Source organism: Typopeltis vanoorti, chromosome 14 (genome assembly GCF_054136105.1).
Source record: "Typopeltis vanoorti isolate ZY-2024b chromosome 14, IOZ_Tvanoo_1.0, whole genome shotgun sequence".
Classification (NCBI taxonomy): Eukaryota; Metazoa; Arthropoda; class Arachnida; order Uropygi; family Thelyphonidae; genus Typopeltis; species Typopeltis vanoorti.
The window spans coordinates 92,184,001-92,199,608 of NC_143562.1; the positions used below are offsets into that span (position 1 = coordinate 92,184,001).

At 34.0% G+C, this 15,608-nt stretch overlaps 1 protein-coding gene across 1 annotated transcript in view; it reads left to right on the top strand.

Annotated features, from left to right (window-relative positions):
* The window catches only part of LOC150099759 (lachesin-like), a 187,522-nt gene that overhangs the window by 154,425 nt on the left and 17,489 nt on the right, over window positions 1–15,608 (top strand). The window contains exons 4-5 of the mRNA XM_090403488.1: window positions 152–307; window positions 12,331–12,459. Of these exons, the coding sequence (XP_090259614.1) occupies window positions 152–307; window positions 12,331–12,459 (285 nt within the window). The remainder of the gene's footprint in view (window positions 1–151; window positions 308–12,330; window positions 12,460–15,608) is intronic.

The window sequence follows — 15,608 nt, forward strand, 5'->3', positions numbered from 1 at the left end:
GTTCAAGAACTTGTGCCGAAATAGAAATTCCTTATTTTATTTTTTCACGCATCCTTAGACATTAAAATGAATCTTAACTGTTTTTTATTTTAAAAAAACTGTTCACTTATTGATAATGATTTTAAAATGTTAATTCCTTTTCTCTCTTCAGTACCTCCTGATTTCGTGAATAATATGACGACACGGAATCTAACAGTAAAAGAAAATGTAAACCTCACTCTTTCTTGCCGTGCAACAGGAAATCCAGCTCCAAAAATTGAATGGAGGAGAGAAGATGGGCTGCCATTTTTACTAAGCGGAGAACAAGGTAACATGTTTTAGATGAGTAAACTATTTCTTGTTCCATTCTCCCACATACTAAAAAATCTTGTCTAAATGTTTCTTTTACAAGTAAACTGTAATTTTCAACTGTGTAATCAAATATATGCAGTATGAATTGCTTCTTCGCATTGTAAGTGCTGCCCTTAATATTACATTATTAAAAGGTAAATTGAAATGCAATCTGCACTAAAATCTGATCAACGCTTCGATCCTAGAACACTACTAAATCTCAAATTATATCTATTGAATATTCCAACTGACTGCAGTTTGGAAATTAATTTAATCGGATTAAACCAATTTGATTACTATCAAATTTCTGAAGGGTATGATAGAGGACTACCTTCTACGTAATGAAATGACACTAAATCTTTTATTCTTAAATAGAGTAACGCGAAAACATCAATATGGATTCTGGAAATAAGGCATTCTTTACTGCTTTCTCCGTAACATGTACCCATATCTGTTTGTCGAGTATTATTTCACTATATTTATATCATCGCCTCTGAACTTGTGTTCCTTCACCACTCGAAAATTTCCATAATTCATCGTTAATGAAATAACACTACCATCTGTGTATTGAGTAATGTAATAGCTCACTAAATAAACACGATGTTAAACCATTCAGAAACCGCGGTATGTGATTAAGATAATTTACAGAAGCACATCTGGCAGTGTTCAGTTCGGTTATAAGTTCCATTCAAGGTGTTTGCTGTTTAATTGCGTAGATAGTTAATCGGAAGTAATTTAAAAAAAAAAAAAAAAAAAAAGATCTGAAAGAACCATTATGCGATACAGGATACTAGAACACGGTAATAATGAAATAAATAAATAAAAATAAATGAAGCATTTCTGAAAGGTTCATGGCTCAACATGAAACTATTGTGAATAATATAAAGTATTAATCCAACTGCAGTTAATTTTAAATAACGTTTAGTTGCTAAAGACTTAATTCTCAGTAAAGCGCCATCTAAGTGTTAACTGGTAATTTAAATATCGCGGTTTTCTTTCAAATTTCACCAGCCCAGAAATTATGCCAGTGGAGTTAATACTAGGTGGCGCACTAGTCAAAATGTCGCGGCATAGTAGACACAAGTTCCTAATGAGATATATGTTACTGTATTACTGAAAAAACATTCCTCTGAATTCCAAAACAAAGTAGATTCTCTAGAGCTTTGTATTTCGGAACTTTATTTCAGATTTCAATTCATATTAAAAATCACGACTGTCAAACCACGACGGAGATTCATTTCAACTACACTAAATTTGTGTCATTTCTTTCGCGAATAAAGCAAGGTCTAACTGCACTGAAGTGCTTTCCAGCCATTGTTCCTTTATTAACCTAAACAAAGACTACATGGGGAAAAAAAAAAAGTATATTTTCATTTTGATATTGCCTCAACACATTTATTGTTCTGTTTCCCAGTAAAATAACACTATCTCGTCTAACGAAAAAGCAGCTTATGTTCAAACAGATGTTTGCTTTATTATTTTTATTGAATATTTATATATAGAGACGTCCATGACATTGGATTATTTTAAGAATTTCTTTTATTTCCGAATAAAAAAAAAGAAAACAAAGCAAGGTTACGATAGTTTGAATCTTAGGTGAGGTTGTAATATACTGTTGCGCTATATTGCATTACGCCCAGCCATTAGGAAACAAGGAAAATAGTAATCAATACATGTTTGTTCTTTGTTGGCTTGCATCCAAAAATGAAATTGCACTTTGAAAGCCGTGAGCATCTGTAAGTAATCAGGAGTGACCTTTCTCTTTCTAAATTTGGTTATTTCCTTTTACTTGATAACTTTTCCATCGATTGCAAACTCTGAAACTATTCCAGCATATTGTGGGTACATATGTGTATCTTGGTATTGTGCAATATACTCTTTACAAAAAAAAAAAGACATACATCGTTGATTTGTTTTACAGTGCAGTTTTGTATAGTCTACTTGGTGGAATGGAAAAATCCAAAATGTAAGGTCGGACTTGAAAAACCTCGGTATAATCAGCAAGTAAGGCATAAAAACATAAACCATAGTACGCATTTAGGGATAAATGTTTTCGAAGTTGAACTGTAATGATTATTTGCATAACCAAATCCAAAGATTCAATATGTACACCAGAATTCGTCCTAATTAAAGGTATAATCAGCAAGTAAGGCATAAAAACATAAACCATAGTACGCATTTAGGGATAAATGTTTTCGAAGTTGAACTGTAATGATTATTTGCATAACCAAATCCAAAGATTCAATATGTACACCAGAATTCGTCCTAATTAAACAATCAACTGAGGTTCTAGTATCAACTCTACAGAGCGCAAATACAACCTGCATAACCAAACAAGTAATAGTTTTTATAGCCAACAAGAGTTGTATAGCAGCAGTGTGAAGCGCTTCTAATTAACCAGAATAGAATGCTTTATTCAAAAAAAAAAAAACTACACAAACTTGGAATTACGTTTTGATATTCTAACGTAGTAATCGGAGTGAAGTAGTTTTTGCTGACTTCGTAAGTGTCCTAATTTAGTTTGACATTCAAATTTTTATTTCTTGGGAATGATTGCGTGTCCAGCAGAACTGGATCACGCAGATTCTTCTCTAATCCGGGCTTAAAAATAAATCGTGTTATGCCAGTCTGTGCAAATGGACACGAGTCAAACTCTGGGAACTTTTGGTTTGTGGAACGATCAGTCGTTGGAATTTTATAGGACATATCAGTTGCTCAAGTATTGGAATATATTGAATACGATATGGCAAAACTTTGAATGTAGCAAGTGGAGTATATTAGCCTCATGAGAGGGAAAGCTTTAGTAAATGCAATTATTTTAAAACGAATATGCATCTTAAATTGATAACATTGCTCTAAATATTTAAGGAAAATTGCTGAAAACTAAGTACCAAGCAAATTTTGTCACTCTTTTCAGATACTGTGTGTACGTTTTGTTGCAACGGATGGACGTTTATAAAAATGTATATTTAAAAAAAAAACATCACTTTATAATATATAAACATTTATACTGCTGGCGTAAACTTATATTCCGAAAATATCTACGTTATATTTGATTAAAAAACTTGGCTCGTAGAAATTTATATAACGTTCGGCCTATCTGGGATTCCGCTATAAAATTATACACTTTCTCATAACGTTGTTGAATCATTATTTAAAATGTTTTTTTTTTTTTTTTGCTAGGTTATCCAACCCAGAGAACAATTCACAATTCTCTACATATGAAGGTAAAATAGCGTATATTTAGATGCTGCTTCTCTCAAATTACAAGTACTTAAATTAATACCGATGTAGTCGGGTATACTTGCTTGCAGTATGTTAAAAGGAATCGAGATTAAATGAAGGCTTTTAGGAAAGTTAGTGCTAGGAACATAAGCCTTAATACAGGAACAAGGTTTCATTGATTTTAACTTGCCATGCATGAAAAAAGATATGAACAAGAGAATTTTTGTGTTCTTTGTTTGCAAAACGTGCCTGGTTTAATTTTAAAATGTTTCTTTATTAAATTATTGTTAAGGTATGGAGAGGGGAGATGCCCTACTGCTTTAAATGTAATATTGAACAAACTCATCAGTGCAGTTTTGAAGAAGTAACTTCGGGTTTTTTTAATAAAAATTGAAGATAACTATCTCAGCAGTATAAAATATTTTAGAATGATTGTAAAGAATGTTAAGATTAGTTTGGAATATAAGAAAACACTTAGGAAGAGTGACAATTTAATTTTAATTATGCACGTGAGTTTCCGAAATGACTATTGGCGCCCAAGGTAGGTACTGCGAGTGGAAGACCAGCATTGTTGTGAAACCCAGCCTTTGCTATCACTGTATGAATGGATCAGATGGTCATCGATGGTATGTCGTTTCCCAAAATACATAAGCATTTAAGTCATTCCGTGACTCGGACCAAAAGGATTCAAGTCAAATGTAGTAATCGGAATCCATATAAAATTTCCTAAACCGTTCCAATATTTATTTTATCGGATAACTTTGCAATTTGCACGAGGAGACCAAAATGCGTCGAAATTTTATAACTTCACTTTCGGAGAGGTCGAATCATTTCAAATGGACCATTTTAATAGGAAATCCTTATTTTATGTGGGTTCTGCCTGTTATCGAAATAAATGCGCACTGTGTAACAAATGTTAATCGCTTTATAGTACTCATGCCAAAAATGGCTATTTATTTACAACTGTATCACAGTAAAAGAATGCTATCAACGAATTTCTTTATGATCTGCACATTCTGTTCCTTAGTATAATCTAAGTATATTAAAATTTCCTATTATTGTTTCCTAATTTAAGACTGATCATTGCCTTTCGCGTGTGTGATTATTCACAGCTATCAAATTCACGGAATGGTATTGAAACAAACGATGAAAAATATCTATAAAAAGTATCTGTGGTAAGTGCATTAATTATGTTAAACAAATAGCTTTATTTCAGTTCAGAATATAGAACTGTAAAAGCGGTGCATTCGATTAATATTTGTTACACAGTGCGCATTTATTTCGGTAACAGGCAGAACCCACATAAATAAGGATTCCTGTTTTTATTTGGTAAAAATTTAACGTTTATAAGGAACGCAATGCCCATAAAAATTTCCTAAATTTAAGTTTTGTACGTCAATTCTATGCATGAAAGACTGGAAACGTGTGGTAATTTAGTATCGTGAACGGGCTTAAAACTAGATAACTGAAATCTTGTCTACAGATGAAACATGGTAAGGAGGTTGATAGTTCCACACCCAACTGATGAAAATAATCTACCAGTTGTTGCATATTAAATAGTATAGTGATAACAATACATATAAATTGGGATCTGAGCCATTTCTGCTTCTTCCTTGATATGAGCAAATTGCCCGGGTGGTATTATGATTGTCTACGCGGACCAGTTCTAAATTGAGCATGAAAACCCCATGTTTTCATGCTCAATTTAGCTGTTTCGGGTCAGCCGAAATTAAAAGGGAATTATTCAAAAAGAAAATAAGTTGGTTATTATCTTCATTTCAGTGTTGATACTCAAAGTGAACCTCTGTACAATTAGAACTGGTTGTAGGCAGAAAACATCCAGAGTTTCATCACTTGTCATTAGGAAACAAGTGAGTGTCTATGAAACCTTATTTAATAAAAAAAAAAAAAGTTTATAATTCTCATAAAGCTGATTTTTCCTTTATGTATATAGTGCTTTGCACGCCCCTACTTCAATTAGGATGAACATGCATTGTCTACAAATTTATTTCTGCAGAATGTCCAGTTTTCTTTGAAAGAAAACCTCGGATACTGAATAAATATTGAAATAAGGATAACAAATACATTTTTTTTTTCTTACGCAGTTCTACAGAAAGTCAAGGGATGCATGCAAGTATAACCAATATATCAATCGATAGGAAAGGTTATAAACCTTTGGATAATGACTGCTTCGATGGTCTCGAACACTTCCTGTTCATTTGTAATGGGTCGTTGGTAATACTGTGCTCCAGTCCTTATTGAATTCTAGTAATAAAAGGACAAGCTTGGCAATTCCCTTATTCCAAGTGCGAATTCATCCTACGGATGTGCTATTGCAGTGTAACTGCGGATCTGGGCTACAATGCATCTTTCATCTAACTCTCCTTAAACCACGTGTTTGCAATCACTGCTTGTTAAGATGGCACATTATTACAGAAGATATATTAGTACAATAAAATTGTCCGCAACATTATAGGCATCTAACGCAAGAAACGCTATCATTACACTGCCATCCGAGCATCTTCAATAACCCAAATTCGTCTACTAGACCGGAAGAGAAGGATTCATCGCTCTAGAATCCAGGTTTGTGTGCCGTGACTCATACAAATGCTATGTATATTCGTTGTCGTCAAATCCTTATGGGCTACAGCTATCCCGCTAAAATTCATAAAATGTGCCTATGCTTCAGGGAAACAGATTACTTGTACTAGAGCATGAAGAAACGGGGTGATGAGCTGTCCTCTTAAAGACAATCACAGTTTATCCGCATTTCTGACCTTCTGGGTTGTAGGATGGCTCGATATCACCTGTGCAATTCTATTCCTTCTGCGCGTTGCCAGCTGTGGACTTGGAAATAATTGCATTACACAGTATGTATAGAGTCACCCCCCCCCCTTTTCGCACTTTGAATCTATTAACTCTTTCCGTGCTTATCTTTCCGTTCAGCATACAAGATAGAAATGATCTGCTAATCTCTTTTATAAGTCCAAAACGGTACTGACTTGTCTCATCCATTTTTCTTGCAAGTGGAGGAATTTCCCGACATTTGTGTTTTGTAAGAATGACATGACGCCATCCATTAAAAAGAGCAGTTGGGCACGTTAAATTATTTCTGTTACGTAAACCGTGAAAATTATTCACGCCTTCACAGATATTGTTAAGGATTTTTCGTTATATCTCAGTATGGAGAAGATTGACCCGCAATATGGGATGGGTGGTAAAAACCAACGTTAGACTGATATCTTTGAGACTTCAATGTTTATGAAATACGCATGAATTAACGTTAAGAACGGCGCGTAGGAAGGCCGGGCAGCAGTGAGCTTTATCTTGAATCGAACAGATGGAGACGGATCGCTTAACAATACCTTTCAAAATATCGGCGGGGAATGTAATGGACAGCATGGTAGAGAAAGCGAGAGATTTGGGATCTCAAAATACATGCGGAAGAAGAGAGGGACAGGGAGGATTCAATTATACTGAATTGTGTAGAGTTAATAAGAATATAAATGACAGCCAAAGAAAAGTTTCCCAAATAACCATGACGTTACGTGATATACCAAAATGGGTAGAGCTAATTCAACTAGGAAACCCCCCCACACACACACACACAAAAAAAAAAGAAGAAACAATTAGGCCTTTTCTTTCACCTCTTGCTACATAAAGACTTAAGTACAGGCGTACAAGTATGTCAACGTTTTCAATTCAACGAGGTAAAATTATTACAGAATCATGGAGGAATGTGAAAAAAGGTTCTTATTCAGGATTCAAAATGAAATAGCTTGATGGTAAAAACGGGATTATGTACTGGAAAACTTAGGTTATGTCGCATTTAGTTCAATAGACGAAATTAAAAAGTTAATGATGATGATCCTGAATCGTAAATTACAAGATAATATTTGTATGCACTTACGAAACCTCCCCCCATAATTTGACAACTTCTGTTCTGGACCAGATTCTAGACCACATGATTTTATCTGTGTATTAATAGCGAAGGTAAATGCTCACTTGAAGTCACTAATATAATCAAAGTGTTACGGTGTCCAGTGCTGAAGAATGGGTACATTTTCGGATGTCAATAAGACTGTTTTTTCGTCAAACGTAAAACAAGATCTTAATTTCTTGAGAAGAAAACATGTTTCTATATGTCAATCTCTCTCTCTCATACACACACTCCAGGTTATAAAAGCAATAACCGTTTCTGATGCTTAATTAAAAGTAAACATTTACTTTTTCGCTAAAATAAGTATTATTTCCTATTGTCAGAGATAACAAACATAAGTAAATAAACGGAAACAACAGTGCCATCAAATATAACACAAAACACCAAATCTCAACAACCAAACCACTCGGGGAAGTGTTGAGATTGAATGAAGAAATTTTCAATAAACATTTATACTGTCTTTCTTTCTATATAATTTGATAAACTAGTGCTGCTCCAACAGGAAGGAAGGCTAAATTTTATTCTGCACTTCGTCCCTCTGTCTTTCTTCTTTTACATAATAAGCAAGTAAGAACAATTTGCTGATTTGAGAAGAAAAACTAGATTCTAATCCGTTAGGCTGATCTTCGATGCTTATTGAAGGTCAGCCTAACCAATTTACACCGGTATCATTTAACCAGATAACATAAAAAGAAATAAATGGACATTACATAATTCTGTTTATACAAAAATAACTAATTTAAATGGAAAATTAATCACCAATTTAAACTTCTATGAGAAATGAAGGGGAAGTAACAACATTACCACACTTGAATTCGAACTGAAATTCTTTGAGGAAAAAATATTACTTATTTTCTGTAATACAAATACTATTAATGGAAGGTAATGAAGACCAAATATGGATTTCTTTAACGTCACTTCCGATTTCTATGCTCTATTTAATACTTGTTCTTCCATATAGAATAATTGCTAATTGAAGTCTGAATTAGAGTTTTAAAAATGCATTCATGAAGACGAACTATTCAAAAAAAAAAAAAAAATTCTGGTGTATTGGATGGCCAGTAATTACCATAAATGAGGTATAATTTGATTTCTGCAAACACCAAGAACATCGGGAACTTCGGACGGAAATAATTAACTCGTATTGTGATCTACTTACAGCGCTGCTGACTAAATTCAATTTAACAAGTTCTGAAGCTGACAGCTAGCTAAGCTAGCTAAGTATCGCGTGAACACTAGGGCTGTCTTCAAGTAAATACGAACCTGAAGTAGAACACTATTGGCTCTTTCTTTTCAGGAGAAAAAAAAGGAGAAAAAACACAAGTACCACCTAAGGCGGGAACCTTTTCTGATTGCTTTATGGCTCTCATCAATGAATTATTTGAATTAGTTGCCACTCATGATTCTAATGACAGAGAAACTTGAGGATTTTGGCTTGTCAGTTAATCATTTTAACCAACAGTCCAGTGTGGATGATGGATGGATTTACGTAATTCAAGTAACAGCCTTAAGTAATTTGTCTAAGTATCACGGCTCTTTTTCATCCCTTGCATAATAGATACTTGAGAACACTTAACGAAATCCTATTGATTTCTGTAAAAGATTTAATTAACAGAAATTCGTCAGTGGTACATAAGTAAAAAACGTCTCAATTGTGGGGTGTATGAGAGGACAGAAAGCTAATTTCAAGATGCAGTTCAATTCACGCATTGGATCGAATACAATTTACACCAATTTTGGACAATTATGTTTTGTAATTCGTTTTTATTCAAGTGCGATCTTAAATATATTATTCCTTTATTTATGAGCCAACTCAAAAAAAAAATAATAATAAATACGTGATTTCTTTTACATTTTGTGCAAAATTGTACAACGATTCAGGATGGATAAAGATCCGGAAGATAACTCCAATTATTAAAGATCATTTACAGATGGATATCAGAAAAGAACGCTTCTGACTTGTGGATCGCTGTCAACAAAAGGTTTCAGCAAAAACAAAAAGGGAAGAATCATGATCGTTTGCTTTCCCTTGCTTCAAATTACAATTGATTAGGCACATGCTTTGTCAGCCGTAATAATAATTTCAATGGTTGGATTGGACTAATGATAGCTAAAAGTCATAACGGCATTCATCATGTGTTAAGTGTTTTTCTTTAGTGGCGGCTTGTGAGTGGGGGGGGGGGGGAGACTCTTCCAAATCCTAAATTCCCAAATAACACGTCTTATTAACTTGCACTCCGCCACCAGAAATAGACCTAAAGTACATCTTGTCTTTAACTAGATTCGAAAGTGTAATATTGCTTTATTTAAAACAAATATCTGAATATATTTTCATATCTAAAATGGAATCCTGCTGTCTGTTTCAAATGCCCATACTTATAATAGGAAATGACTGCATAAATGCTAAATGTACAAAGTAATGATTTCATTTTAACATGCAGGTGAAAATAACAATAGGAAGATAAAGAGGTCCACGGAATAATGAAAGTATCTACAGAAATTTCAAATTATATTTAGAACCAGACGGCAGTTATTAAATTAAAACAGAATTCGGATAAGTAATAAATAAGACTAATCCAAATTAGTCATATATTGGAGTTCTTATTTTGATTAGCTCACAGATCTATCTTAAGACATTCCCACGGTATCGATCAATGCTTCTGAATTCCCTGGTTGGGTGAGCAGATTCGTCTGCTATTCAATCAATAGGCAATGGTTGAAGACAGGCATAGATGTTTGTGAATGTCCTGAGATGGAAGTTGATGATCATCAGCCGATGTGATATTACCACCCTTCTTATTGAGGAGTAGGAAGAGTTCAATATTCGATTAACGGTTAGCCAGCCGACGATGGATTAAGAAAAAAACAAAATACAGACGTTCCTTGTGGTTTATGTTAGGGATTTTAGATGTGTTTTTCTAACGAATTTCTAGATCAGGCTGTCATATTATAGATTATAAAAGATCAGATTATAAAACTTAATAATCAAAAGCTTACATTTTTATTTAACTATGTAACAGTAATACATATAATAATAATCGCCTGTCAATAGGCACCAGCTTCGAATCCAACTGTAATATGTAAGTGCGAAAATTTGGTTTATCTGTCAGTGTGAAGCCCAACTTTTCTCGGTAGCGGAGGAACACAGAAAGCAAGACTTGTATATTACCTAAAAGCAGAGTTCACGGACTGTCTGATCCTCGCCTCCATTTACAGTACTTATGGATACTTTTTTCGTGACAAATTTCAATAGGTATGAATAAATATAAACTGTACATTTGGAAACTTTGATCAAAAAGTTTCCTAACTATCTTTCCCCCCCTCTACTTTTTAGTATCTATTTTTTAGTATTTTTAATTAACCTCGTCATTTAATTTTTCTGCAATTCAGCTGCAATTTTTCTTAGTATGAAATGGAACTTGATACCCTAGCACAGTATCTGAAGAAGGGACTTTCCTCATCCCCGACAAACACAGGAGAAATATTTCGATATCATTAAATCCACTTCTGGTTATATCCGCTTAAGTGTCAAAAGTTTAATCACCAAAAAAAAAAAAAAAAAAAGTAATAAATAGAATACGCGATATGCAAAAAAATTGTAGATAGGATAGCTAAATTAAGCAGAGTAGAGAGCCCTCCACTCCTCTTCTCTCTATATTCCAACAGGAAAAGTGTTTTTCCTCCCCCTCAAAGACTAACAAATCTCGGATTGGGACTGGATGGAAGTACTGCCTAAGCAATAAGGCTAAGGGGCAGTATATCTTCTTGCTGGTTGTGGGATTAAAAACTAAATCCCATATTGTTTCGAAATGAGTAATTAACATCTACATTTCATGCATAATAAGTATACTATCTGTTGCTTTTGTGGCATCAGCCAACCTATTTCGACCAAATTTGAAATGTGTGTGTTCTTGAAATAAGATCTCGTTGAAAATTTCAACTCTCGTGGCAAGAACTTTCTCTACAGATACCTCTGCTGGTCACATGATTCAACCGTTAAGAAGTTATTTGTGGACTTCTTTATCTACTGCCTTTTAAAAAAATGTGATCGCCTACAAAGACAAATGGTACGAAACACTAAGAAAGGATGTTGATCGCTATTTCAAAGTGAACCATTTGGCTAGTACTTTCGTTCAGAATGTTGAGAATGCAAATTGCTCTTCTCAAATTCCAGTTAAAAAATGAAGCCTGTTAAAAACAATCAACGGCAATAACTGGCTTTTTAGAAGATCAAAGCAAATCACAAAGATTTGCTTTGATCTTCTAAAATTCTTTTGATTTGCTTTGTGATTGTCTCTGGAAATATTAGTGGTGGTAGGCGGTAGATGGCGTTGGTGTAGTTGCGGTTAGTTGTAGTTGGAGAGTAGGTGCCTTCCCTCGAAGAGTCTTTGGACTTCCTTGTGGTTCCTCGCTGAGCCACAAAGGAAATATTACAGAATTCTAAAAGTATTCACCCATGAATACTTTTAGAATATTTACACGTTTCTTCCCTCCGGCTTTTGATATTACATCTACTAATCTACTAATCAAGTTTCAAATATTATCTTGAGAATTATCGGGTCTTCTGAACAGAAAATGCTAAATGCATTTATTTCAGCACGAGTTAGTTCATCGAAATATAGTTTATACAAACTACCCGTTCTGGTCACAGGAAGTTTAATTTGTCATATGATTCTTGTATCATTCCTGTAATACAATCGAACTAAATCTAGTACTGATTATGTTCGCTGGTTAACTATAAAAATCTTTTGTTTTATAAATGTTAAGAACTGAATATTCCTTTATTATTAGCAGTGCTTTATCAAATACCACTAACCTAACAATCTTAATTTTAGTTACTTCCTACGAAGGAGAAGAACTTGCTCTTACTCAGATTACAAGGAATCACATGGCTGCGTATCTATGCATTGCTTCCAATGGTGTGCCTCCAGCAATCAGTAGGCGAATCTATATAGACGTCACTTGTAAGTTCATACTTTGACTCTTTCGTCTATAATATTGAATTGCAGCATGTTATTTAAATAATAGTTTTTATCAAGAGTATTGTGTAAACGGAAAATAATTAATTCAATCAATGAACATACTTTACTGAACATAACGTGAATCCCGCAATTTTGTTTTCACAATCAAAGTTAAATACATTATTCATCATCATACAAAGATTACAGGGAAACTTATAAATGAAAGGAGAATTATTTTAATAAATAATTCTCCCTTCAAAGAAAATAAATACATTTCTCAGCCTAATTTCTCTCTTTCCCCTTCTACAGTTAATTCACTGCGCTTGTTCAGTTCCAAATAAATTTGGCGTTTAAACGCTAAGTTTAAAAAACAAGGGCCGCTTATGTCATAAGAAACGAATGCTATTTCAGTAGCATTTCAAAATAACTGGAAATTATTAATTGAAAGGGCAGACGATTTCCGGTAAGTGGTATGATTTTTCGCAGTATTTTGTTTTATTAAATATCAGTTGCTTTTTTCACTATACTTCAAAATATATGAATAGGTTATTCAAAAAGGTTCACAGCTTTCTAGGTGTGAACCTTTAGTTTATAGTTTTATGTGAAGTCCAGCAAGTATAGCAAAGTTGAGGACAAAACAAAATTATCTGCCATTCTTTTACATTAGTTCAGAATGAGATTCCTTCACATTAAAAGAGATCAAAAAATTTTTCGGAATTAGCATTTGTACTCTTCATAAAATTACAACTGAAAAGCAATGCCATTCAAGTGTAAGCCACTATCAGTCTTTTCCCGTAAGCACTTCAACCACTTTTGTATTTAGGACTGGTCCCAAAACTCTCTCGGCTCCCTCAATATTAATAAAGTCGCCTAGAAGAAAAACTTACGAAATTAACGAAACAATGAAAGTTATTAAGCGAGTGTATTTTCTGTAAACTGCGCGTGCTTTCTGGCTCTTTGCCTTTCTCCCACCCCCATCGGAGAAACTTCCTACTACCTCCACACGAGACCGGATAACTTATCTACATTTGACAAGCCCTTAGAAAGGTTCTTGGCATCCTAAATGGAATTTCGACTCAGATCTTCCAGCAGAAGGGCACTGGCGATAAGAAAACAATGGAGCCCATCTGCGTACGAAGAGAGTTATTATTGGTTTTATTACTGAAATAAGAGTCAACAGGCTTCAACTTCGGCGAAGTAAAATTATTCAAAATGTGTGCACCTTTTTTGGCAACTCGTACAGTAAAGATATAAGTTCTGACCACTGAATCCTTAGTATTACATCTAGGTCTACCTACTCACTGATGAGACCTCAAAAAAGGTCGAAACTGGTCTGGGTAGTGACCTTCTCATAATGTAGAACAGTAATATATCTAGGAGCTGTGTTTTACATTATGGGTAAATACTAAGAACAGTGATCGGAGCTTACTCCACCTTAACTACGAGTCGCCCTAGCATTGCACTACCAGGTGTTGGCTTACGCTTGGGCTCGCCGATCTTTATATAGTTTTCTATATTTGGCATGAAACTATTAGATTAGATTTAATATCTTTGAGTTTCTTATTCGGCTAAGAAATAATGTGGTATTTAATATCCACTTAATTTTGAATAAGTTATTATTGGTGTTATTAATAACACCAATACCAACTTTCTAGTGGCGAATGTTAGATAATGCTCGCATAATTCACACTCCTCTATTTCATGTTACATTCTTGAATATATTTTGTCCAAAGAGGAACAGAACTGCTAAGAACAGAGATTGACTCCAATGCCTTTCTAATTTGGAATCAGCTTAAAGTGGACTACGTCCACGAAATTCCAAACACATTACATGATCATTTTCTCGAAACAACCCCTCACTGTGGCCAGAAGTGCTACTTCAAGCATATTTGATTTTGTGTCTTCGGATTGAGATAGACTCGGTTTTAGATATCTACTGCATTCTGAGCAGCTTACGTTTGAGTGTTAGTTCACAGTACTATGTTTGGTCGACTTTTCTTATAAGTGTAACCAAATTATTATGCATCACTAGTGATATTAAGCAATACATTTCTATCTGAACAGCTTACATTTGAGTGTTAGTTCACAGTACTATGTTTGGTCGACTTTTCTTATAAGTGTAACCAAATTATTATGCATCACTAGTGATATTAAGCAATACATTTCTACCTGAACACGACAGGTCTCACTGATGAAGAGAGCATGTTCTGTGGGAGTAGAAGACACTTTCTAATAATAAAATGCTCTCTTGTTGATTGAAAAATTAATCTTTGAATATTTCAAAAGATTTTGCAACCGACATATGGATAAAAATCACTAAAACAATTCTACACAAAATTCTACGCAATCTTTCCATTCTATTTGATGAATATGCCATAGTGTGTAACTGGGGGAACTCTGATAGGCTGGTTCTTTTATGTATGTATTCATCAAGAGCACGATTTCTCAGTTTCCATTATTAACAAATACAAGTCAACTGAAGGTCGGTGGAATTATGTCACGTGATTACTATTGTAGATTTTGCAGTGTATTTTTCAGGTGAAAAGTTTTCTTTCAATTACGAAGGAAGAATAATGAAGAAAATCATGAATGGATCCCATAAATCAGTAATTACGTGCAATTTTGTGCACAACATTTTTCCATCTTTAGTATAACCCGTAGGAGAGATCGTAGAGAATAAGAAAATTAACATTACTACAAATTTCTCCATACTTCATTTCTCAACTACAGCTTTGTGATTTTTATGTTTTGTTTCTTTAGTTGGATTATTTCCAGAAATCTGATCCGATATTTGCACGAATACTTACTGAAATAATTCTTCGTCGTATAGAAACATTTATTCCTTATTCATATCTAATGTATGTCCCTGTTTTCTCTAGAAAGTATGCCAATACATGAACTAGAGAAGAATGAAATATATTGTGGTTGGCTGTCATTGAAATCTCCAATGCACAAAACAGTTGCATGCATATTATTAGCACGTCAAAAACTGATTTTGAAATAAATAGAAGAGAACACTTGCATCAGGTTCAAAACGTATTTTGATTTTTATTTAATTTTCGTTGCATTAACAGCAAAAAACTGCCATCATTCCGAACTGTCTTACAGAATGGTCAATGGTCTGGCAGCCAACATTATCACAGTTGTTTGCT